Here is a 27,827-nt window from a genome sequence, read left to right on the forward strand (position 1 = left end):
TTGTCCCTGAAGAGGGATTTGGCCATGGTAAGGCCCTAGGCACACCCTACTTGTTTCTTTTCCTTCTCTTTTGTTTTGTTTCTAACATACTCCTTTGTTGCTATTGTGTAAGCTATCCAAGAAGTTTCCATGGCCAAGGAATGGGTTAATGACGCCCGAAACGAAGCCAGGGTCAAGGCCTACAGGGCCTTGGGCGGAACTGAACAAAAGAACAAGGAGCTTGCTAGCAAGCTGGTAGCTGAGGAAAGGGCACGTCTGAGTGCCGAGGCAGGCTTGAAGAACGCCGAGGACCAGGTCAAGGACCAGTGTAAGAAGCTTCATCTCACTGAGATAGAGCTGGCCACCCAGAGACAGCTGGTCCTGGATCTTAAAGCCGAGTTGCAGAAAGCTAAGGATGCAGCCGGGTGGCCAGGGAAGTTTCTGAGGTCGCGGAGATGGCATCCTACGAACGTGGGGTGTAGGAAACGGAGATAACGCTGGCGGACGAGCTAGCGAAGGTGTGTAGGGATTACTACAAGGAGGTATGGGCCGAAGCGCTCAACTGAGAAGTGGAGGAGCGCTGAGAACATTTTTTATCCAAAGGACATCCGAGAAGTTCTAGTGATGCTCCCTCCTCCTACTGCTCTTCCTCTCCCTCCCCTTGAATAGCTCTCCACCATCCATGCCCTTTCCCTTGATAATGAAGTCTCAACAAGGGCGGGCACGACCAATGACCAAAACCAAGGGATCGAGGCGGCCAAGGGCAAGGAGGTTGTCAAGGGGGGTTTTCAACCCGAGGATAAAGACAAGGGTAAGGAGGTCTAGCCACTGACCAAGGCCAAGCACTCCGAGGATGCTCTCACGATTAAGGATGTGGTCTCCAAAGCTAAGGATGCTAAGTCCAAGTCCAAAGCTGGTGATGTCAAATCTAAGTCAGTTGATCCCAAGGAGGACCCTTCCCAAGCAAAGGCGTAGTTATAGGATCTTTTTACTTCCCTTTTTGTACCTTTTTCTTTTTCTTTTTTTTTGTTGTGGTAGTTCACCACTGTTTATAATGTACCTTCCTTTTGATCAATGAAAAGACTTCACTTTTTATTTCACCTCTATTTATAACCTTTAATCTCTAATTGATGTAGTTATTGTGTTGCCTTCTGATAAGACTTAGGGTTGATAACTATGCTTGGTAATTCAGATAAATTAAACACAAATAAATAGTAAAGAAAATGATCATAAATTTGTACTGAGAACCAGGCCCCTAATAGGGAAGGCTGAATCTCATGGAGATGGACAAAACGGTTAGTAGAAAAAGATCTAAGGGAACAAACATAGTCCTGGTTTTGCCCAATACTTATGAAAATAATCAAGGATATTTGTCTACCCAAAGTAGGAGGTCCGAGAGACCAAGCATAATAAAGGTTCCGTTGAACACTTAGTGAGATGGATTGAAGTATTAATTTACCCAAAGTATGTGGTCCAAGAGACCAAGCATGACTAAGTTTCTGTTTAATACTTAGTGAAAAGAACTAAAGTATTAATTTACCCAAAGTATGTGGTTCGAGAGACCAGGCATGACTAAGGTTCTGTTTAACACTTACTGAAATGGACTGAAGTATTAATTTACTCAAAGTATGTGGTCCGAGAGACCAGGCATAACTAAGCTTCTGTTTAATACTTAGTGAAAAGAACTGAAGTATTAATTTGCCCAAAATATGCGGTTCGAGAGACCAAGCATGACTGAGATTTTGTTTAACAATTATTGAAATGGGCTAAGGTATTAATTCACCCAAAGTATGTGGTTCGAGAGATCAGGCATGACTAACGTTCTGTTTAACACTTAGTAAAATTGACTGAAATATTAATTTTCCCAAAGTATATGATTCGAGAGACTAGGCATGACTAAGGTTCTGTTTAATACTTAGTGAAAAGAACTGAAGTATTAATTTACCCAAAGTATGTGGTTCGAGAGACCAGGCATGACTAAGGTTCTGTTTAATACTTAGTGAAAAGAACTGAAGTATTAATTTATCGAAAGTATGTAGTCCGAGAGACCAAACATAACTAAGGTTCTGTTTAATGTTCGAACAAGCAATGGAACGTGTAACACATAATGTAATAAACCAAAATATAGTAAAGGAAGCTTTCATTAATATTAATACCTTCTCAGGTTACTTACATTTCACGGGCGTGATACAACGCTTTCGTCTAGATCCTCAAGATAATATGCACCTATTCCAGCCACTGAAGTGATGCAATATGGCCCTTCCCAGTTAGGTCCTAACTTTCCCCAGGTTGAGTTCTTTACAGTACCTAAAACCTTTCTTAACACCAAGTCCCCAGATGCTAAAGGCCTTAGCTTCACGTTGGCATCATACCCTTGTTTGAGCTTGTCCTGATAATATGCCAGTTGGACCATGGCATTTTCTCTTCGCTCTTCAATTAAGTCTAGGCTCTTTCCTAACAACCAATCATTGTTTCTTATAGTGAAAAAAATTGTTCTCAGTGTTGGGGATCGGTCTCTAGAGGAATAACAGTCTTGGCTCCATAAGTCATTGAAAAGGATGTCTCTCCTGTCGATCTATGAGGTGTGGTCTGATATGTCCAAAGGATGTGCGGCAGCTCTTCCACCCATTTTCCCTTCGCGTCGTCCAACCTCTTCTTGAGTCCGCCCACTATGACCTTATTAACAATCTCGTCCTATCCATTCCCTTATGGGTAAGTCGGGGTGGAATACCTACTCGTAATTCCCAGATCACAACAATACCTCCTGAAGACTTTGCTATCAAATTGAAGTCCATTGTCCGAGATTAGTGTATGAGGGATCCCAAATCGAGTGACAATGTTTTTTCAGACAAATCTCTTGGCATCTATGTCTCTGATATTTGCCAATAGTTCCGCTTCAACCCACTTGGTGAAGTAATTCGTACCGACTAATAAATATCTCTTATTCCCTATTGCCTTAGGGAAAGGTTCAACAATATCCAAGCCCCCATAAAGGATTAAGGACCCGATAGAGGATTAAGGACCCCTCCTGGTTAATGGATGTTTGGGGCAAATCTTTGGCACTGGTCACACTTCTTCACATATTCTTGTGTTTCCTTCTGCATGTTTGGCCACCAATATCCCTAGGTAAGGGTTTTGTGAGACAGGGATCTGCCTCCTGTGTGGCTTCCACAAATCTCTTCGTGTAACTCAAAAGTAGCTCTAATGCCACAGGGTGTATGCATAGCAAGTACGGCCCAGAGAAAGAGCGTTTGTACAATTTTTGGTCATCGGACAGCCAAAACCGAGGAGTCTTTCTTCGCACCTTGTTAACTTCTGAATTCTCCACGGGAAAAATATCTTCCTTAAGGAATAGCACTATAAGGTCCATCTAGTTAGGCCTCACCCTAATTTGATGGATGTAGATCATCTCTTTCGTCACCTTTGTAGGCTTGCACAAGTCTTCAACAAGGATGACCTGAGGTAAACCCTATGCTCAGGAGGTTGCAAGAGTGGCTAGAGAGTCAGCATGCGTGTTCCCCCCTAGGGATATGTAGCAAGCTAAATGACTCAAATCCTAACTGCAGATAGGAATGGCAATGGGCCGGGTTTTTGCATACCCGGACCCGACTCGCGGGCCAAGACCCGCGACCCAAATCCGGCTCAATTATTAATCGGATTTTTTTTCTAGGGCCCAGACCCACCTCATCAGGCCCCGCGGGCCCCGTTTAGCTGCTTAGGCCCAAATCTGGCCCAACCAAAATTTTTTTTTAAGCCCATTAAGATTTTTTTGTATTAAGATTTTTGGCATTTGGGCCACGTTATATGGCAGCCAAATCAATCCAAATCATATGTAGCCAAATCAATCCAAATTAGAGGTTAATCATAAATCAATAAATCACCTTTTAATTATACATCTATTAATCAATAAATCATAACTAAAATCACCAGCTAAACACAAAAATAAAATAAATCCAACAATTCCAAGAACTAAGTATCACAAGTCCAACAAGTTCAAGAAATTAAAAAGCTACAAAACAAATCCCACAAGTCTAAGAAATTAAAAAGGCTAAGAAATTACAAAATGTCTTATCCTCCACAAACTAACAAATTAAAAAGGCTAAAAAATTACAAAAGGTTAAAAAGGCTTAGAATAATTACAAACCAATAAATTAATCCAACAAGTCTAAGAAATTAAAAAGGCTACTAAATTAATACAAAATGTCTAATCATCCACAATTGTGACACAATTCCCACCCTCTTCATTAGGCTCCCCATCATCAAGAATTGATTGAAGTGTACAATCTCCAGACATAATTGAAGAACCTACAACAACAATGAATTAAAAAATGGAATAAACTTCATCAAATTGTAACTAGCAAATATAAAAATACAATTTTGATTTTATAAATAGAAATTAGACAATTGCTAATCGTTGATTTCACTCTATAACCAATTATGAGCACACATCATTGCCTCTATAATCTTGGGATGTAGCCTACTACGGTGTGGACTTAAAAGTCTCCCACTAGTGCTAAAGGCAAATTCTGAAACAACAGTTGTGACAGGAATGACTAAAATATCTCTTGCAATCCTTTGTAAAGTAGGATACTTGAGACCATTACTTTTCCACCATCCCAAAATATCAAAATCTTCACTTCTCTTCAACACTCCCTCATCAATGAAATGATCAAATTCCATTCTAGCACTCTCATGTTTCTTTGAACTACTTGAACTATTGTTCACAAACAAATCAAAGGATGACATTGCCCCACTCAACCTAAACTTCATTTATGCCACAGGGTTGAAGTACTTGCAGGAATATGAGAACTTCCTTCATTATCTACAGGGGACTCATCTATATCTCCATACTCATCAAGCAAATCATAACAAAGATTCTTAATTTTTTCAATCTCCAAATCAGAATTATCACCATAAATGTTAGGATAATAAAACTCTAATAACTTCATCTTATATATTGGATCTAAGATAGCAGCAACAGCCATAACAACACTAACATTAGCCCAATAAGAATTAAATTTAGCAAGCATGCTTTCTGCCATCGTACTTATCATCTCATTTGAAGACAAACTCCATTCATTCAATGCAATTTTCAACTCACACACCAAATTAAAATACATATTAGTTGTGGGGTACTTACGATCAGAGAAAAACCCAGTCACACTATGAAACAACTCCAACCTCCCACAAATATCTTTGGCTAACTCCCAATCATAATCATATGGCAAACAAGTATAAAATGTTTCATGTTTAGCCAAACGCGGGAAAACATCTTTATAAATCAATGCGTAGAAAATATTAAGTAAGTTGAATTCCAACGAGCTTTACAATCTAAGACTAACTCTTTGGTGCATTGAACACGCAATTGACGTGCATTTTCTTCAAATTTCTGCCTCATTTTTGGTGATCCAGTCCAATAAATCACACTATCACGAATCCTTTCAATACCATCACCAATAAGAGACAATCCATCTTGAACAATCAAATTCAAAATATGTGCAGCATACCTCATATGCAACATAGACCCACCCAACATAAGAGAACTAGTATCAAGCTTATTCAAGAGAAGTCTTATCATGGCATCATTAGTACTACAATTATCAATAGTTATTGTGGACAACTTCCTATCAATGTTCCACTCTAAAAAAAAAAAAAAATCAACAAGGACATCTTTCGTGTATGGAGAAGGAACATAAACAAATCTAGAAAAATAATACAAATAATTATAACATAACTCAATAAACATTCAATTTAACATAACTCAATAAACATTCTAAATGTAAAGTCTTTAACATTCAATTTATAGATAAAAAAATTACCTTAAAACCCAGTTTTGCAACATCCAAGTATGATGAATAAAATGAGCGGTAATGACCATAAAACCTCTCTTTTTGTTACTTGAAGTCCACATATCAGTTGTAATTGCCATCCTACTTCCATTCTTGTCTGTCATCTTCAAAACTTTCTCCCTCTCATTATCATAGATTTTAAGAATGTCACTCTTCAAAGTATTTCTTGTGACAAGTTTAAACATAGGTTGAAGATCAACCACAAATTCTCTAAACCCAATGTGGTTAACTATTGAAAGGGAATATTCATGTAGGATGACCATATGAGCAAGCTTATTCCTAACTCTAACTTGATCAAATTGGTAAGTATTCAAACTCATAGTTCCATCCACCTTATTTTGTTGTTAATTAAGACTTGTTGTCGCATATCCCTTATATCTTTAAACTTCATCCGTGGACATCTTGCTAAATGATTACGCAAATGAGTTGTACCTTGGCTAAACTCACCCAAGTAAAGTTTGTTACAATGATGGCATTAGGCTTTATATTTTCCATCAACTTTCTTCCTTGTAAAATGAGCCCAAACATCTAAGGTAGTCTTTCTTTTTTTACTTGTATCCAATTCCTCATTTGTAACCTCTTGCTCTCCCTCTTCCTCTGTCCCTTCTTGTTCCTCTACCTCTAAGTCTTCTCCCACTAAGTCCACCATCGGGGATTTCGGATTCCTAATTGGTTCAAAGTTTGGGAGTTAGAATCAAAACAAATTATCACAAATTTATTATTACACATACTCATTGATTAATAGGCACAATTTCATAATTACACAGATTCACAAATTCTATCAACGCAATCATAATTAAACATGATTAACTACAAATTCAAACACTTACTCATTGTTTAATGATGATCCTAAGGGTGAGCTGCCAAGCGACAATGGCGAGGGTGATCGTGAAAATGGCGAAGGAGACCGCATAGTTGGCAAGGGACAATGTCCGGTTCTCAAGGGAGAGCCACTTGGCGAGGAAGAACCAAATTTTTTTGTGTCTGTGTTTGTGTCTTCCATCTCCGTTTTAGGCTATGCATTCCCAACAAACACAAAAAACAATAAACAATTTCTTCCATTAAACAAACTATGTAGATATGAAGGGAAAGAACAGGGGAACATAATGCTTTGAGACTTGAATCAAGTAAAAGATATTTGTACAAAAATTTACTACCATATTTCACACTTAGTTTCACTGATTTCAACATCCCCAATGTATTACTTATCATCAAATCCAATCCTAATTACCAAAACAAACCCAATAACACCACAAACACCTTAACCCATAAACCAAACCCTCACCCACCTAAAAGCCAAATAAACATTATTATCATCACAACAAATTCAATGAACCACCACACAATCAAAACCTCCAAAAAAAATTTAATGAAACACTGAAAAAAAAAATCCAAAATTTTAAAACAAAAACCGGATATTTTGCCCCTTTATCAAATCCAAAAATCGTAATGATAGATCATTCATTTTGCCTCTTTATCATCAAAGAGTGGGATCATATAAAAAAGCTTTACAAATCGAACAACAGAGGAAGAGTGAGGTGTACCTAAGGTCCTGAGGAAGAGCGAGGCCGTGAGAGTGAGAAGGCAAGGTGTGGTGTGACTGTGTGAGTGAGGGCGTGTGCGTGAAGTAGTGACTGAGAGTGAGTGAGGGCTGTGAGAGTGTAAGGCCTCACCCACCAAATCAGACTACTTTCCAAAAACTTAGCATTGACATCAAACAGAGGAAAGGAGCCATAAGCAACAACAAATTTTATTCCTTATACTGCTTTTGTTTTTTCTTCTTCTGATAAGAAACAAATCACCTATAATCTTTTTCTATTCACATACCAAACCAACACAAAGAACTGAAAATTGAAAAACCCAATTCACATATCGAAAAACCAAAACAAATGAGATAAGAAAAGTTTGCAAATTTTTTCTTACCTGCAACAAGATAGGCAAGCGAGACAAAGAAAATGAGGATTGAAGGAAGGAACACAACCATCCATTTATGTTTTATCAATCTGAAATTTAAATAATAAAAAATTTATTTTTCCATTATTGAGGAAAACTCCATTAAAGCAACTATCTAGCTTAGTTGTCCTACCAAAACTGAAATTTCTTTTTGCAAAAATTATAACTTCCAAAACAATATTCACAAGATCGTCAAAATCCAACCAAAACTCACACACACATACAAGCGTAGAACTACTATATATAGTGAACAAGTTGGTACCTTTGATGATTTGCTACCACTTTTGCACAACCACAAACCATGAGAAGACGGTGAAGGTGTGGTGGGCCGAGAAAATGCTCGATATAGCCTCGAAGTGAGGGTGAGGAGGAGAGGGAGGCGTGATTGAGGGAGTGTAGGAGTGAGGGAGAAGGAGTGTCGGACTGAGGGTGTATCGGAGTGACTAAGCTAAGGGAGAGGGAGTGTCGAACTGAGGGAAGGAGGCATGAGGGAGTGTGGGAGTGAGGGTGAGGGAGTGTCGGAGTGTGGGACTGAGCTGAAATGAGGGAGAGGGAGTGTCAGACTGAGGCAGGGAGGCTGCTGAGTTCTGAGTTGCTGCTGAAGAGAAATGAGGGATTAGGGTTAGATTATAGGTATATATATAGGGTATTTTTGTAATTTAAGGGTACCGGGTTTTTATCCGGGCTGAGTCTCAGGTTTTTTTGATAAAACCCGGACCCGCTTTGGGTTTTTTTTTTAAAAAAACCCATACCCAACCCTATTCCTAATCAGACCGGGTAAAACCCGACCCAGACCCATGGGTCGGGCAAAAATTGCCATCCCTAACTGCAAGTGCCTAACCTGATTCAAATATTCTTGCATCCTCACATCCCTGGCTTCTAACTCCCCTCTCACTTGGCCTACGACCAACCTCGAATCCGAGAATATGGACCTTTCCACCCATTTTTTGAACCATGGCCATCCCCACTAGTAGAGCCTCATATTTAGCCTCGTTGTTGGTGGTTGAGAAACCTAGTCTCAAGGATTTCTCAATAGTTATTTTCTCAGGAGATATTAGAATTAACCCCACTCTGAATCCCCTTTGATTTACTGCACCATTAACGTACACCCTCCAAGATAATGGCTCCTACAGTGAGACCATGCTAATTGATTTTCCATTCATGTTCTGTCTCTCAATTCTTTCTTCAGCTGGGGTTTCAACAAACTCGGCCATCAGATCAGCAAGGACTTGACCCTTGACAGAGGTGCGAGGCATGTACTTGATATCAAAAGCCCCTATGATCATACCCCACTTGGCAATCCTCCCTATGTAATCAACACTCCGAAGGAGAGATCTAAATGGGAGTTGGGTGAGGATGACAACTATGTGTGATTGGAAGTAGTGGGGGAGCTTACACATAGCTTGCACCACTGCCAAAATGGCCTTCTCCAACGGTAATTAACGGACCTTGGCCTCATGTAGTGACTTGCTCACATAATAAACTGGCCTCTATACTCCACTATCAACCTGTACAAGCACTAAGCTCACTGCATGGGAAGCCACAGCAATGTAAGCAAATAAAACCTCGTCTACCTCGGGCCTAGACATGATGGGTGGCCAAGAAAGGTATTCTTTTAACTGCTAGAAGGCCAGGGTGCACTCCTTGGTCCATTCAAATCTCTTCCACTTATTTAACAACTAGAAGAAAGGCCTACACCTATCTGCTAACCGAGAGATGAATCGGTTTAGAGCAGTAGTCATTCCTGTCAATTTCTAGACCTCTTTAGGATTCTGTGGTGGCTATAAGTTGTTGATTGCCCTAATCTAGTTAGGATTGACTTTGATTCCGCGGTGGGTAACCATGTATACCGAGAACTTCCTTGATCCGACACCAAAAGAGCACTTAAAAGCATTAAGTCTAAGCTTGTGCCTCCTTAGAATCTCAAAGATATTCCCAAGATTGTTAATATGCTCGGGTTCCTGCTTACTCTTAACCATCATGTCGTCTATATAAATCTCAATGTTCTTTCCTAACCGCAACTCAAACATCTTGGTCATCATCCTCTGATAAGTAGACTTTGCGTTTTTTAGACCAAATGGCATCACTTTGTAGTGTTAATTCCTAATAGGGGTGACAAAAACTGTCTTCTTTTGATCATCCGAAGCTAAAGGTATTTGGTGGTATCCTTGATAGGCATCCAAGAAGCTCATCCGAAGATAGCCCACAGTGGCAACCACCAACTGGTTTATTCAAGGCATGGGAAAAGGGTCTTTAGGGCAAGCTTTATTCAATTCTGTGAAGTCCACACATACCCACCACTTCCCGTTCTTTTTTTTCACTACCACTGTGTTAGCCAACCATTCAGGGTAGAAAACTTCCTTAATAGCCCATGCCTGTTCAAGCTTGTTCACCTCCTCTTTGACAGCATCAAAATGCTCTTTAGATGAGCGCCGAGATGGTTGCTTCCTAGGGAGGACAGTTGGGTTGACATTCAAATGATGGCAAATGAAGTCTGGATCCACCCCAGGAGCTTCATAAGCACTCCATGCAAATACATCAATGTTCCTCCAAAGAAACTCTATCAGCTCTTCCTTCTCTTGAGAAAGTAGCTTAACCCAGACCTGAAAAAACTTCTCCAGATCATCACCTACAACGATTCACTGCAAGTCCTCATATTTCGCCCCCTTGGCTGTCTTCTATGTAAGCAACACTGGAGTCATTGATTACTATAAGCTCCTCTCAGCAAAGGCTGAGGACTCCATTCCTGGCTGGTATGTTATTGCAGTGATCAAGTACTGTCTTGCCACGAATTGGCTCCTAACTAGCTCCTCAATCTGGTCTCCAAATGGATATTTTACCTTTAAATGCAGAATGGAGGAAACGGCCCCCAGTGCGTGAAGCTAGGGTCTTGCCACAATAGCTGTGTAGGGAGAGTAGGCATCCACTACAATGAAATTCACCTCCACCACCTCTGATCCTACTTGTATGGGCAATCAGATATGGCCCTTAGGAATGACAACTTTGCCGTCGAAGCTTACCAGAGGCGAATCATAAGCTGTCAAGTCCATAGGTGTCAAGCCCAGCTCGTTGTATAGATCAGGGTATATAATTTCTGCCCCACTGCCTTGATCCACTATCACCCTCTTAACATCATACCCCCTATCCTGAGGGTAACCACCAGGGCATCATCGTGTGGCTGTATGGTTCCCACTTTATCCTCTTCAGAGAAACTCATTGCTGGTCGATTTTCCACTTTGGCCCTCTTTAGGTCAAGTTTCAAGTCCTCGGCAGTTAGTCGGCCTACAGACATCACCTTGGAGGGGCGAGAGCCGGTTCTCCCTAAGGCCACGAAGATGACATTAATGGTGCCTAAAGGGGGTCTTGAAGAAGCATTCCCCTGAGCCCCTGACCCCACTTGGTCTTCTTGCCTTTGGGCCAATACAAAAACTGTTATAGCCTTCCATCTCTGACCAGTTGCTCCAGATGATTCCACAAGGTTCTACAATCCTCAGTGGTATGTCCTCGTTCCTTGTGGTACTGGCAATGAAAGCTTTGGTTGTGTCTCATAGGGTCTTCTCCTATCTTGTTTGGCCATTTGAAGTATGACTCATTCTTGATCTTCTCCAAGACTTGATGTACTGGTTCTCGGAACACCGTGTTAACCATTTGAGGAGCCGTGGGCCCAGATTACCCAGCAAAATCCCTTCAAGGTCTATTGTTGTTATATCGGTCCAACCTGAAGTCCCTCATCTCCTAAGGGACAACCTTAGCCTTTCCCTTCCCTTGTTGTTGGTCTTCCTCTACCCTCTTGTACTTATCAATTCGGTCTATGAGCTAGCGTACACTGGTAGCAGATTTCCTAGTCAAAGACTTCCTCAAACCATGCTCGGCAAGTAGGCCGACCTTGAAAGTTCTGATAGCCACATTGTCAAAGTCACCATCTCTCTTGTCGAACATCTCCCGGTATCTGTCCGAGTACGTTTTTAGGGTTTCCCCTTCTCGCATGGCCATGAACAGTAGAGAATTTAAAGGCCGAGGAACCCTATTGCATGTAATGAAACGGGATCCAAAAGCCTGAGTGAGCTCCTTAAAAGAGTCAATGGAACCTACACCTAAGGCATCAAACCACCTTATTGCCACAAGCCCTAAACTAGAGGGGAACACCTTGCACATCAAGGCTTCATTGAGAAGAAACTAAAGAATGAAGTGGAGGAGCTCAAGGCAGACTCCATTGAGAATGAAACCCGTATCACTCACACCTTAAGGTGAAGGTTCAAGGGTTTACTTCGTCTATGAAGAAGGCTCAGAAGGAAGCCGTTGTAGCCTTCATCAAGTCAAACGAGTTCAAGAATCTCCTAGATCATCATTATGCTGTTGGCTATGAGGACTTCCATTCTGATACCAAGGAGGCCTACCCGGAGATGGACTTTAACTCCTTAAGGATCCCCACTACCACAGAGAGTTCCCTACTTCCGACGAGCTCTGAGGACGTCAACGTGATGGACGATGCTTCAACTGAACCTGCCTAGGATGCCACTGGCCAGCAAGGACGACCCAAAGTCTAGGGGTGATGCCCCCAGTGGTTTATCCCAGTAATATATTTCTTTTTTAGAAAAATTTAGTTACTTCAGTTTGTTGGAAGTGCCCACTATTTTGGGATTTACTTTAAAATTCATTCAAGTACAATTTCCTCGTCCAAGTTTATGGATGTGCAAAAAATACAATAGCCTTCATTGGCTTTAAATAACTCAAGGGTTTTTGGACGATGGTCATCTACCTTTTTTACATTTCATGAACGAATATTTACTTTCATTTTCATTCTTCATTTAATGTCGAACGTGTTATATGCTTTATGTATGGACGAATTTCCTTTGTTTACATCATCCATATTATCTCTTATGGTTTTAAGTATGGTCCATCCACTCATGAAGGGATTTATCTTGTCTATGTTTGAATGAATTTTTCAAGTTCAACATTTTTACCATTCTTTAAATTTTACAAGTATAACTCCTCTACGAATGGTATTTTCTATTGCTAGCTTTATTCATCTGTAGATTTGACTTATAGCTTGCACTATCTCTCATCCATAGGCTAGACGGTCCTTTATTCGTCTTTGGGTAAGATGTTTCCAGCACTTTACTCGTCCAAAGATTGGACTGTTTGGATGGTCAAATTCATCCATGGATATTTGAGTATTTTTATGTGCATGTTTTTCCTCGTCCATTGATTAGACAAATATACCTTAGGTTTTACCTCGTCCATTGATTAGACGAATATACCTTAGGTTTACTTTTTTTTGCTTCATCCTTATTTTAAGGAAAGCTTATAGACGTTACATCCCTACGTCCAAAGATTTTCCTCGTCTTGGGCCTTTAGCCTTCTTGTGGATTAGTTTGAATGAAAACAACATGAAAATTAGAAATTCACACAACATTATAAACATTGGGAATTCAAACTATATATACACAACATAAATACCGTCCACAAGCATGGTGCATGCTTAGAAGCTAATGCATTTAGGGAATTAAAAATACTTATGTACAAACAGACTAAGTTCATGACTTCGTCCATCACAAATTTGTCCATAGATAGTGTACAAGTTGGAAACTAATGCACTTTTAGGAAATTAAAATATTAAAACATGTAGTACTAGCAATAAACATGAATAAATATGAGTAAAGTAACACATAACTCCAACTTTGTCCAAGATGATGCTCGTCCAGGCTGATCTTTTACTGATAGTATATTCTTAGATGCTCAACATTCCAGGGGTGCTCTAACCTTCGTCCATCTAGGGCTTCCAAGTAATATGATCATTGCCTTTTGCAATTGATAACCTTGTGGGGTCCTTCCCAATTAGGCCCCAATTTTCCATGGGCCGGGTTTCTGGTTTCCAAAGAAACACTTTTTAGGATGAGGTCTAGCCATAAGATTTTTGCATCTTGCTATCCTCTACTCTACATCCATCCTTATCTTGTCTATTAGATTGAGGTTAAGACAAAGTTGTTCTTCATTCTCCTTATCCTGATACTTCATCACCCTGTGGTTGGCCATGTGCACCTTTGCAGTTATGACTGCCTCACTTTCAGAGGCTAGTTTGAAAGGAGTTTCCCCTGTGGTGATCCTCACAGTTGTCCTGTAAGGCCATAAAACACCTGGTAGCTCGTTTGGCCATACTCTCTTTGCCCCCTCAAGCCGAGTCTTAATGATTTTCAACAAGGATCGGTTTGCTACTTCTGCTTGTCCATTTGCTTGTGGGTGGGAGGGTGAGGAATAATGATGAAATGGTGTAACCCTTGTGGATGAGTGCTCTTGCTCTTGAATGGTTTCCACATGCTTCTTCGTGAACTTCTCTCAATACATAATTTTCTTCGTCTGGAGCTAAACACTTTAGGTAAGGCTAAGAAAAACCTCTTTTATACAGCACCTCGTCTATAAGGACATACATAGCTGATTTGATCCTTAGCTTTATGGCCTCGTCTCTTTCTTCTGGAAGCCTTCCATCCCTTAGGTAAGTTATTATCGGGGTCATCCAATTCCCTTCACCTTCTATCTGCTACACCTTTGGAAGATCTATACTAAGCATATACTGGACTTCATCAAGCTCGTCCATTGATTCATCTGCTTATGCTTCCTTTGCTAAAGTGTCTGCTTCCATATTTTCCTCCCTTAGGATTTGAAAGAAACTGGCTTCCTTAAATTCCTTAATAAGATGTTTCACCTTATTGAGGTACTTCTTCATTCGTTCTTCCTTCGCTTCACATGTTCCATTTACTTGACCTATGATCAACTGAGAGTCTCCTTGGTTGACTACTAACTTTGTCTCTAAAGACTTAGCCAATTCTAACCCTTTAAGAAGGGCTTCATACTCAACTTCATTGTTGGTTGTTTGGTACCGTAGACGAGCTGCATACTTCAACTTGTCCCCTTCTAGGGATTTTAATATAACTCTTATTCCTTCTGCATATAGTGTGGACGACCCATGCCTTAGCTTCATTTCCCTCATCTAAATCACCATGGCTTGAAGTGAACTTTGCCATGAAATCTGCTAGAGCTTGAGCTTTTATTGCATTCTTGGGTTGATATCTGATATCAAACTCATTAAGCTCTATAGCCTATTGGATTAGTTGTCTTGCGGCTTCCAACTTGTTCATTGCCTTCTTGAGCAGATGATCGGTCATGACATTGATGACATAAGCCTGGAAATAATGCCTTAGCTTCCTAGAAGCCGTTATTAATGCAAAGGCCAACTTTTCAATTATTGGATATCGTCATTTTGCCCCCCTTAGTGCTCGGCTTGTATAATACACAGGCTTCTGCACTTTCCCTTCTTCCCTGATTAATGCTAAACTTGCTGCATGTGGGGATACTACTAAGTATAAATACAACTCCTCACCTGGTATGGATGGAGTTAATAAGGGAGCTGTGGTAAGATAAACCTTAAGATCTTTGAAGGCCTTTTGGCACTCGTCCGTCCATTCAAATGTCTTCTTAAGAACTTTGAAAAATGGCAAACATTTATCAGTAGCTTTTGAAACAAACTTGTTTAGAGCTGCAACTTGTCCAATGAGGAACTGGACTTTCTTAACATTTTTTGGTGGTTCCATGTTCAATATTGCTTGGATCTTATCAAGATTCGCTTTAATTCCCCTCTGTGAAACCATAAACCCTAGGAACTTTCTTGACGAAACCCCAAAGGCATACTTACTTGGATTCAGCTTCATGTTGTATCGTCTAAGTGTGTCAAAGGTCTCCTATAGGTCGTCTAGATGTTTCTTCTCATCCAAGCTCTTCACCAACATGTCATCCACATAAACTTCTACATTCTGTCCTATCTTTAGATGAAACATATGATTGACCAAAACTCTAATAAGTTGCCCCCGCATTCTTCAAACCAAAAGGCATCACTTTATAACAAAATAAACCTTGACTGGTAATGAAGGATGTCTTCTCTTGATCTACCTCGCTCATCTTTATCTGGTTATAACCTAAGAAGGCGTCCATGAAACTTAATAATTGATGACTTGCTGTTAAGTCTACCAATTAGTCAATACGTGGCAACGAATAACTATTCTTGGGGCAAGCCTTGTTCAAATCAGTGAAGTCTACACACATCCTCCACTTGCCATTAGCCTTCTTGACCATCACCACATTAGCTAACCAATCCAGGTAATAGACTTCCCAAATAAATTCTACTGTGGTTAACTTCTGGACCTCTTCCTTGATAGCATTATCTCGCTCAGGAGCAAAAACTCTCTTCTTCTGACAAACAGGCTTAGAAGATGGATACACATTCAAACAATGAGTAATGACACTTGGGTCAATTCCTAGTATGTCTTCATGACTCCACGCGAAAATATCAATACTCTTTCTTAAGAATTGGAGGTCTTGCTTCGTCTTCTCCTCCATACTTATTCCAACTCTGGTAAACTTCTCGGGATTACCCTCTTCCAGTACTTCAATGGGCTTTGCAACAAGCCTTCTTTCTTCTATAGTCATCGTCTGCACATGCTCATCCATAGCCAGCATGGCTAAGTAGCATTTTATAGCGGCCAACTGATCTCTTTGTACTTGCCATATTCCATAGTCTGTTGGGAACTTGACAGATAAATGGTAGATAGACGTTACTGCCTTCCAATTGTTTAAAGTTGGTCTTCCAATGATAGCGTTATAGGAAGACAAACAATCTACGACGGGGAAATTTACTTCTTTGGCTATCTATTATGGATACGCTTCTACCACTATAGATAGAGTAATAGTGCCCACTGGTTGTACCTTCCTTCCTCCAAATCCTACTAAGGGGGAATTCACTGGACGAAGTTAGTCTCATCCAAGCCTCATCTACTGGAAAGTAGGATAATATAGGATATTTGTTGAACTCCCGTTATCTATCAACACCCTTCTAGTCATGCAATCTGCAATGAGCAAAGTTATGATGATGATTGCATCATCATATGGATGATGGACCCTTCCAGTGTCTTCATCTGTAAAAGCAATGGCCTGCTCATCTGCCCACCTCGTCCTTAGTGATCATCCAGAGAGCTGGATGTTCTGCACCACCTTCAAGTAGGTCTTCCTTAACTTAGAAGATTGCCCTGCTGAAGTTCCTCCTACAATAACTCTTATTTCTCTAAGTGGGAGCCGTGATGGCTCTTCTATCTTTCCTTTCAACTTCTTGTCCTCATCATCTCATCCATGAAAATTTCTTAACTTTCCCTACCTGATGAGATTCTCTATCTGCTATTTTAAGTCATAGCACTCATCCGTGTCATGCCGGTGATCTCTATGGAAGCGGCAATACTTATTCTTATTATGCTTATTGGGATCTCCCTTCATCTTCTCTAGCCACATTAAGGATGGATCATCCTTAATTTGCATAAGCACTTGATCAAGTGGAACATTCAAGGGCGTGTAATGTTGACCTCTTCCTGAAGATGAAACTGCCTTCTTGTTGTCTTTATCCTTCTTCTCTCCTGTTTAGGCCTTCTTTGAATGAGGGCCTTGTTCAAGATGACGTGGGAGGTCTGCTTCCATTCGTTTTGCTCTCTTCCTCTTCTTGGCAATAATCGCATTTTCTGCATTCATGAAGCTTTGGGTTGAATGGACGAGTTCAGCCATGGTCTAAGGTTCTTGATCATAAAGCTTGTGAATGAATAGGTCTAAACTAACTCCATTGTGAAAAGCTGTTAACAGCAACTTATCAACCATCTCGTCTACCGTCAAGACTTCCCTATTGAATTGAGTGATGAAGGACCACGAGCTTTCATTATCTCCTTGGTCTATAGTCAGTAGGCTGGACGAGGAGCGTTTATGCCTTTGTCCTCCAATAAAGTTGTTAACAAACACCTTACTCAATTCCTCAAAAGAACCAACAGTGTTCGGTGGTATCTTGCTAAACCATACTCATGCTGCCCCCTTAAGGGTGGTTGGGAAAGCCTTACACATGATCTCATCTAGACTCCTTGAAGGTGCATTGTGGTCTTGAAGGTTTCAATGTGGTCACACGGATCATGTGTTCCATCATATGAATCCAATGAAGGCATCTTGAACTTGGAAGGTAAGGGATGACTATTGATGGAAGTTAGGGGAATCGGTTCGATGAACTAAATCATCTACATGATTCGTCCTTCTCATGTTCTCCCTCATCTCGTCCATAGCCTTCCTCATTTGATCCATTTCCTTTTCCAAGCGTGGCACCCTACGCGATGCTGTCCCCCTTGAGTGGTTCTCGTGCTCCACATTTTCCCCTTCTCTAACTTCTTGACTCTAAGCCTGTCCTTCCACGCATCTTTCATGGCGTTGCCTTCTTTGGTTTTTCACTCGAGTAAACTCTTGATTCTTATGGGTTAACTCTGCCATGGCGGCTGCCATGGACTATATTTGTTGAACGGAAGGTGGTTGCATAACAGATGCTGACTGGCAAGCACAGTTGGGGTGGTTGGAAGCATTCCTACTCTCCTAGTAGCCTGGACTAGTGGCTATTGACCTTGTCCGTACCATACAGCCTTTTGTCTAAGAAAGATAAACTGCAAAATACAAATTTAACTTCCGATAAACGGCACCAACTGATGATGCACAGAAAATCAGTAGGTTGAATGCTCCGGGGTTCAGTGGGCTAATCATTGCTTGGAAGACCTGAAAAGAGAGAAACACAAAATCAAAGGTAATCGAGATGAACTGGCCAAGAACCCTCCGATGCTTAAGTTAATTTTCCTCTCTAGAACTCAAGAATTCTAACTTTGGGAGTAATGGAAACTTCCTTTCATTTGATGTGGATAAGTCCTTATATAGTGAGTTTTAGAGTAGTTACTTGTTTGTTAACTTCCTCAACGTATATGGAAGTTAGAAGGTTCAAACTTAAATTCCACAACTACTATAGAAGTTAGAAGATTTAATCTTATCTTCTACAACTGTCATTAGAAGTTAAGAACTTAGTGGGAAGTTAAAGCGATGAATAAGGATTTTGCTTATACTTCAAAATAGTACAATGTGGTTCGAATTATAAGCTTTTGTGCATAAATTCATTCTGAAGATTTTCTAAGTGTTAAGGGGTCATCTAGGTGTTTCCATGCTGGACGACCTTCTTATGCTGGACGACCTTTTTATATTAGAACAAACTTTCTGGACTTGGACGACACTATGGGCGAACTGGAGATGGCTCAATTTTTGGTTCACCATCAATTCCAAATATAAATAATTTCTTATATAAAATTTATAAAAATAACCATATAAATAATTAGTGCACACCTATAGATTATTAATATATGCATTTACTCGATTGTCATATTCAATGAACTAATAGTACAACTTCGATGCAAATTTTCCTTATGTGGAAACTTAAATGAAGGGAATTTCAAGGAATGAGCTGAATGGTAAAAGCTTAAGCTATTACATTTGAGGTTTCTTATTTTTCATATATATATATATATATATATATTGATTCTCCAAATTTATTTATCCTTTATTCCTTCAATATAAATATACATCATTTATACTTTTTTTAAATAAATTTTGATGTGAATCTCACTGCTTTTTTAAGCTATTACATTTGAGGTTTCTTATTTTTCATATATATATATATATATATATATTGATTCTCCAAATTTATTTATCCTTTATTCCTCCAATATAAATATACATCATTTATACTTTTTTTAAATAAATTTTGATGTGAATCTCACTGCTTAGCGTAGTACAGATGAAAATTTGAAGTCTCTACATTTTGGCATGTAGTCTTCCCTTTAAATTGACAGTTACCAAAATTAATTTAACTAAAAAAAAAAAAAACACATTGTGGGGGTCTGAGGCAGCAAAGCCTGCAAGTGCTTCTTTTCTTGGTTGGGCTTGGGCCTTGTGTTTTTAACTTTTTCCTTCGGTCAAAGCTTGGGCTAGTTTTTAGGTGGAAGGTCGGGTAATTGTAAGAAAAACACTGCCATGGACCATGGCGACTGTGAACTTCGGGCTTAAACTTTAAAAATATACAACTAGCCGAGGCCATCAACAACAAGCAGTTACAGAAAATCGACGATGTCAACAATACATTGTTATATACCCCTCCCGGCCGAAAACTAAAAATAAACCCGGTAGAGATAATTTAGGACAAATTTTAATTATAAAATTATTTGTAATTTTAAATTACAACCTTACTTAATATCTTTTTATTAGAGGTGAATTTTAATAAATCCACCATTGGATTATATCTTCTTCTTATATCCTTCATATTTACAATTTTTTTAGAAAATTAAAGATCAATAGTAATGTCATCAATAAATTGTTTCAATTGTAAGTTTTTGTAGTTTAAAATTATGCATTACATATAACCTTATAAATCATATAGTAAACAATATCCGATTGACACAAAATTTGACATGTGTATTAAGAACGTAAAAAACATGTACTTTGATGGTTAGATTTCCAAAATATATAATAATATTTATTTTATTAAGTAAGGTTGTAGCCTTAGGTTACAACTAATTTTATAACTAAATTTTTTCTATTAAATTAAGTTTTATTTAGTGTGCGTTTGGTATTGATTATTTTTGTCAGCTAATTTTAATATTCAGCTTATTTTTGCTACTATTCATATGTCCCACTGCACTTTTTGGTACTATTCATGGGATTTACTGTACTATTTCAGCTAATTTTTACTTTTATCTCCAGTACTTTCAGCAAAAAGTTTTCAATTTCAACTAAATAAACTGTTCCCAAATGAACACTTAGTATTTTGCTGAAAGGTAGTTAAAATATACTCTCTCTTTTTTCTTTTTTTCTTTTTTCTTTGAAAGTATACTTATGCTTGAAAAAAAGTAAGAAAAAGTAAGATATATATAAAAACTAAATGCTAAACGAAAAATAGTTGGCAACAAACAAACACTTTTAGACATTAATGTTCTAGTACATAAATAGATAAAAACCAGTTTTTCAAAGAATATTTGAATCACCATTTGTATTTTGTCTAGATTTTTGTAGCTCATTTGCAGTGCATATTCTCCTTTACAAGGAAAATCAGGATTTAAATTCCCTCTCTCCACTTTATATGTGTGTGTGTGTTGTTGTTGCGTGTGTTGTCTCCACTTTATATGTGTGTGTTGTTGTTGTTGCATGGGTTTGTTAATAAATTTTTCTTTTAACTTTTTATCTTAGAATTTTCCTCACCTATACTATATACAGCTTATTTGCTAAAGGTGAGAGCAAAAAGATGAAAGCAAAACTATAATGTTGAACGAGCAAAATAAACCCTCAACCAAAAGTTACAGTCAAATGGGCACAAAGTGGAGAATGTGAATGAGAACGTAATAAAATACGGGTTATGCTGATACATTTATAGGCAAACTGGCACTGGCAGATGATATGCACTCATTTCATTCTTAAAGAGATAGATTCTTAGCTTTTGACTCAATACATTTTATAGCAAGCCAAGCTCAAGGCCTTTCCACCTTTATTACAAAGAAAATTGACACAACCTCTATCACAATTTCAAGTAGGAAACATGAGCCCTAAGAACCTCTCAAGCTCAAGGTCACTTTGCCAGGAGTCTTGTAACTCAACTAGTTCGCACATCGCAGTGTTTCTAACAAAAATATCCATATTCAAATCTCCCCCACCCCCAATCATCGATTTATCAACAAAAAAAAGCTCAAGATCACTTTAACTCTAAATAGCTAAAGCATATAAGAACATTCTCAAAAGCCTCTTTATTTCTTACCTAAATTTGAAAAAAAAAAAAAAAAGACAACTCTATTTTAATTACTCACTTTTCAAGAATAGTGCTCCAACAAGAAAGTATCTCATGTGCTTGTTCCATGATCTAGAACTATAAGACAATTTTCACCATCTAACAATCTCTATGTCCTTATTTAATTCATTATTTTTTTCCTAAATTTTTATTTATTTATATTCTTTCTTTACTTCGTATTGCACTATCATCCCCTCCAGCAGCAACATTTTTGTCATGGTCATCCCCTCCACCACTAAGGTCAAGCGGTACAAATTGGGTCAAATTAGCAGCTCCATTATTATTATTAACTAGTAAGTTGCCCATGCGATGCACGGATAATTTTTTAATATTTTATGTAAAACGGTTTTGGATAATGTTGTACATATATTATAAAAAAAAAAAAAAAAAAAAAAAAAATTTAAAAAGTATACTAAATTAGAGTAAAGAAACATATACATTTTGAGATATTAAAAATTAATTTATTAGCTTCACTGCATATTTGTAGCCTTCTTAAGGTAAGATTTTTTTTTTTTTTAATAAATCATGAAACCAAAAATAAATGTAAAAGAGTAACAGGACAATGAAAATCAATTAATTTGTATTGTGTTCACATATTTTATACTATGAAATAAAAGTATGCTCAACTCTCTGACTGTCTTCCAATTATCGATAGTGCGACATTAAGACATGGTGTGGACAAGTGTGTATGCATGCGTCTTATAGATGATTTAAAATTAAACCATAGTAGAATATGACTTTACATTGCGCACCAAATATTCTCTCTACTTATATATCAAAAACAAAAACTAACTAACCAAATTACCTAAACTTAAATCATATTTAAGCCCCTAATTTAAAATAATAATAATAATAATTAACTGTAAGGGTTTCAGTGTCTTAATGGTGGTCGAAGACCAGTATAACAGAGGTAGTGATCCTTCAGATTCCTCTTTCTCTCTCTTTCAAATGTTTTAATGTTTTATTAGTCTCAGGTCTTTTATTTTGGTAATATATAGTGAAATAATGCGTTTTATTTAACAATTCACAATATTTTTGTGTCTCTCTATCTCTCTCTAGAGCCTTATCTCATTACTTATTACTATTAGTCCTCACTTTTTTAAAAGAAAAAAAATACTAAAACAGTGGGTATGCATAAAGACATGAAGAATAGTGAAATGTGTGGTGTAAACTTAGGCAATTAATAAGATAACAGTAAAATAAATTAACGTGAATTTTTAGGTAACAATTAAAAAAAACTTAATGAAAGAGATAAAACAAGCTAAATGCAAAATTAGAGTACCACTTAACAGGACCTCATGCACTCTTGCATAAAGTCCCTACTTTTATATATATATATATATATATATATAATTATTTTGTTCTTATCATTTATGTGAGCTGAGGATTGTGGGTTGTCTTGATTGTGTCTCCATGTGGACAATCAGTTTGGTTTTTTACTATTTTGGATCGATTTGTAAATTATTGTTTGTGACTGTTGGCGTTGAGCAAAATGACAAATTAAGAAATGGCAGAGCTATGGTGGCTCTGAGTGAATACAGTCATGTTGCAATTTAGCCTTTCCACATAGCCGCAAAAGAAACTTTTTAGAGCTAGAATTTGGGGGTGATACTCTGTAAAAAATTGAGTGATGCTTTAATGCTGCCAAGCTGCACTACAACTGTGAAAATTATGAAAAAATTTATGTTCTTGACCGATAGAGGGACCTCCACTCTCAAATTACAGGCAAAGTTGTAATAGAAACAGATTAGAGGTAACACCTCCCAACGTTGCTGGACTTGAACAAGCAAACAGTGAGGCTTTTGAATGCCATTGATATCATCCTTTTAATTCTGAACAAGGATCATCTAACCCACAATCAATATTTACCAAACATGCCTCAATATCATAAATGGAATGGTTCTATAAAGAAAAGAAAAAGTTACTAAAATTAGTCTCTAGTTAGTAGTTAGAGTTAAAGACTTACAGGACCTTCCCATGTATGCCAAATGCACGGTTTGCACAAACTCACCTCACCAATCTCCATACCATGTCGGGCGCAAGGAACCAAATTCAATCGTGAGGCCACGTGCGTCCTCAAATACGATGTCACCAAGGTATGTAACAATACCGAGGCCAGAGTTCTAGTTGTAGTACTTTTTTTGATGAATAGTTCTAGTTGTAGTACTATTTCACATGCTCAAGTCAAATTACATAGTCAAAAAAGTAAACATTAGGGTTAGTGCCAATCACCGAAATTAAGGCCAATTTTAATCCCCCGCTAATACCAATGCACACAATTTTTATCTAAGCCCAAACCTCCATACCTGATGACAATCAACAAACTTGAACCTAGAGCACTTTTTATTCTCCTAAACTTTCACTTTTTCCCCTAAATCTATGTGCTCGACTTGCCGTGACTTGCAAAATGCACACACCATGTATTTCGCATATCCTTTTTCATATCATACATTCTTTTTCAATAAATTTTTTTTTTCCCTTTTCTTTGGCTCTTGTTCTTATTAGTTTTTTTGGTTAGGAAGTACGAACCACAATACACAAAATGAGCCTTCAACTTTAATAAGTTAGACCTCACTCCTCTTGCTCACTTGTCGACTACTACTACTACTGATACAAGAACCATCATTGTTACAATCTTTTTTCGTTGGCTGTGTCTTTGGTTTCCTCGGTATGCATTTTGTGCGCACTCCCTCAATCTCTTCGTCCGCCAATTGCAACTGCGAACTCCTGCAGATAATATTATTCATGTTAAAATTTTATAACTATGTAATATAAAGAAAGCATTAACATGATTCTTTCTAAGCAAAGTCTTTATATTAAAAACCCAGAAAATAAAAAGAACAAGAAAGCAATTCAATATCAAAACTGTGTACAATAAGTCAACTCATCAAATTAAGAGTCAATAATTTGACTCTGCCTATGTGAAAACGAGGTCAGCAGCTACAGGGTAGAATGAATTCATATTCATATCTGGTCCCAACTGAATCTTCTCAGTATCATAGGCGGCCTCATAACTGCAAGACGTTAATCTTAGGGCCCCACGGAGTGGGGATGACAAGGAATAGATGTGCTCAATTAATATGAGACGGTGAGTATTAAATACAATAGTAATTTGATAGAAAACTGACACACAGTACACATTATCAAATTGCTATTTTTGTGAATCAAAGTGAATTGGTAGCTAGCTGGCTATTTGCAAATCTCCGTACGAATCTCGCTTGCAAATCAAAAGCAGGCCAAAAGGGTTATCAGAGAATCAATGCCATCACTCATCAGATCAGACCCAGAATCCCAGGCAAAGGTTGAAGCTTGTAAGCAACTAGCAAAGTACTGGAATTCTGGGTCTCTCAAGGAACACAATACAAAATAATTCATTTCAAAACCATTTACATAGTTCAGAACAAACAGGCCATTTTCTGTGAATTTCCCTTCCAAATTTTTGTTATAATGCAACTTTAGTAACATTTTAAAGCTTATTTAAAACCCCAATAATAAAATTAAAAAAATGCTAACTGCATAGAAATATTTGTTTCTATTCAAATCCTCACCCATCTCTAAATTAGCTAGAATGAGCAATATGCATTGTGCTATGACAAAACAATTACAATAAGACTGTCCTAATTAGCAATTGATTATGCCAATTACAATACTCGTATTCCTTAAAACAATGATAATACCATAGTAAAAACTAATGTGTGACATATTTGAATTCAATTTTGATGTTTTCCCCCACTGATTATGAAAACAGCTACAAAAGTTATTCACTTGTCTAATACACACGCAACCTATTTTGCCAAAGCGACAAACTTCCATCGATTACAACTTGCCATCCCAACATATTATCGAAAGAATTTAATTTTTTACTGTAAACTTAACATTGCTCAATAGAAGTAAATTTACGTAAACTAACTTTATTTCAACACTAATCACCTCAAGGATTCATATTTCTAGTGATAGCAACTTATCAACTCAACAATATTATTAAGGGTTTTACTAATGTGCGAAATGTGTTCCGGCTGAAAATGGTAATAATGCGCGGCTTAAGTCACTATAGTGACATAAAACGTTAACTGTGTACAAGTCATACTCTACAGTCTTACAGCTAAGATTACCCAATAATAGGATCACTGTGAAGCACATGATTCACAAACAGACAAATAAAACACACATGAATAAACTCAAAGCAGTAATCAAAACGTGACATACCGGTCTGCATTATACGAAGATGACCTCTTCAAATTTGGAACCTCCACATCTTTCTTGTTTGTCTCGATCAAGCTCCCGCTAAAATACTCTTTGTCTTCCAATTTTAACCCCGGGAAATTAGGAATTTCCGTTAGCGCCCCCACCTCTTTACCCAATAGATTATTATTATTCCCTGCTCCGCGGGGCAACCTGGATTTATAGTGCCCAATCAACGAGAACCCTTGATCCTTAACTGACGTGGCACCACAGTCCTTGAACGATATCGAACCGCACGAGATCAATTGCATCAGAACCGTCGATGCCTTCATTCTTCCGCTTGGGAAATTCTCGGCCGTCCGATTCAAAGAAGAATTGTCCTCATTAGCGCCAGGCTGGCCACTCACCAACCGTTTATCAGCTTTCATTAATGATTCTAGGGTTTCGGGGCTTGAATCAGACGGCGGAGGCGAAATCTCGTCCCTACTCAGCTCCGTACTTTGACCATGGCATATTTCGCGTTGACTTTTCTCTTCGCGAACTTGTTCGTCGTCTTCGTCTTCTTCTTCGATTTCTTTCGCTCTGACTGGTCTGCGTCTCCTTCGCTTGTCCTCGGTCTGAGTCGACGCGTCGGCGGCGGTGGCTTTTCCGGCGGACTCGCCGGAAGACGACTCGGCCTTGTAGACCTTGTACTCGTGGAGATCGATCGAGCTCCACGACTGGTTCCTTCGCCGCGTTATCACCGCCGGAAAATCCGAATCCTCGCCGGACTTGTTCGTCTCCGGCGGTGGTGGCCTCAGAGATCTCGACGAAGATGAAGACGTCGAAGGTGTCATCGTTTCGTGGAGCTTAGGGCTAAGATTGAGTTCGTGAAACTCCGAGCCTTTGAGAACGTATTCTTGGCCGTGAGCTGGGTATATGAAATCGTTCTCTGATAAATCGTGCCAAACGAAGCCGTTTTTGTAGCTCCTGAATCAGAAATCAAAAATCAGATATGAAACTGAAAGTAGCAAAGTAATTAGATCAAACGGCTTAGATAGCGAGTGAGTGTTACCGTTTCGACGACCAGGAATACAAGTTAGCCATTCCCTTGCCTCGGAGGAGATTCAAGCGGTTAATTACATCTGCGATAACATAGTAAATTAGAAAATCTGAAAACTGCACTCGAAGCTCACTGATTCATCAGAATGAATAACACTAAGACCTGTTTGGTTACCGAGAAGCAATAAGAAAATTGGAATCGTAAACACTGAAACCGACAATGTAAGCTTATTTAATACTTGTCTCGTATCACGAGGCTCAAATTTAAAATTTTCTCTCTTATTTTCTTTCTTTCTTTCGTCAAGTTTTCTCGGCAGCCAAACAGTGTAAAGGAGTGTAAAAGCTTTGAGTAGCTCGAGGCTAAAGCAAACGGAAAAAAAAAAAAGCAAGTAACTTCAGCTCACGAGAAAGCAAAAAAAAACTTTGCATGAGCTTTCTCGGCAACCAAACAACAAACAAGTAGTTCAAAAAAAAGAAGAAGAATAGTTTTTTTGTAGAGTTGTGTTTGAATTTTACCTCTGAGATAGAGACCTTCAGGAGAGGAAAGAGGGACCTCGATGAAATGAGGATGCTCGAGCTGTCCATTCCTGGACAAGTAGTAAACGACGGGGACCGATCTTTTCTCACTGGTCTTATTCGCCTTAGGCTCGGTCCATACTATGGTCCTTTCAGGGCTGCACTCTGATCTGTCCCTCCATTTTTTTGGGTTTTGGAGCTCTGTTGCTTTTCCTCTTGCAGCCACAGCCATTTCCTTTTTCGTTTTCCTAAGAACTGTTTGGTTACTAAGAAAGGAAAAAAATGGGGGGAATGTTCAAGCTAGTGTTGAGGCCAGAAAGTTTTGAAGAGGGAAAGAGGAGTGGTTTGTAGTTTTATAGGAAGTGTGAATAAGGGTCCAACTTTTCGGATATACAAGTAAATTTGCCCTTATAGTTTATTAGCCGACCTACCTCTTTTTCTTTTTTCTTTTTCTTTTTTAAATGAATGAAAAATCTATTAAATTTAATTGAGAAATAATGTACCGTATGAACATAATCCACATCTAGGAGTTTTATCCAGATTTTACTTAATTTAAAAACCTAAACCATGTGGTCAATTCTGATCATACC

The 27,827-nt window shown here is 38.4% G+C and overlaps 1 protein-coding gene across 1 annotated transcript; it reads right to left on the reverse strand.

Moving 5' to 3' along the window:
* Positions 1–23,716: 23,716 nt before the first annotated feature.
* On the reverse strand, positions 23,717–27,604 carry LOC126732127 (protein SOSEKI 5). The gene is made up of 4 exons (XM_050435102.1): positions 27,238–27,604; positions 26,735–26,804; positions 25,705–26,649; positions 23,717–24,225 (listed from the first exon to the last, which is right to left on the reverse strand). The coding sequence occupies exons 1-4, from the start codon at positions 27,467–27,469 to the stop codon at positions 24,063–24,065; spliced, it is 1,410 nt and encodes a 469-aa protein (XP_050291059.1). The 5' UTR covers positions 27,470–27,604; the 3' UTR covers positions 23,717–24,062.
* Between the last annotated feature and the right edge of the window lie 223 nt (positions 27,605–27,827).

The sequence above is a fragment of the Quercus robur genome, chromosome 1 (assembly GCF_932294415.1).
Source record: "Quercus robur chromosome 1, dhQueRobu3.1, whole genome shotgun sequence".
NCBI classification, from domain to species: Eukaryota; Viridiplantae; Streptophyta; class Magnoliopsida; order Fagales; family Fagaceae; genus Quercus; species Quercus robur.

What these genes read in the sequence shown, in the direction of transcription:
- LOC126732127 (XM_050435102.1), bottom strand. Translation starts at nt 27,469, where the DNA reads ATGGCTGTGGCTGCAAGAGGAAAAGCAACAGAGCTCCAAAACCCAAAA. An exon ending in TATTCCTGGTCGTCGAAACG is followed by an intron (nt 26,650 to 26,734) that starts GTAACACTCACT and finishes TTTCTGATTCAG; the next exon opens with GAGCTACAAAAACGGCTTCG. An exon ending in TCTTCGTATAATGCAGACCG is followed by an intron (nt 24,226 to 25,704) that starts GTATGTCACGTT and finishes TATTATCTGCAG; the next exon opens with GAGTTCGCAGTTGCAATTGG.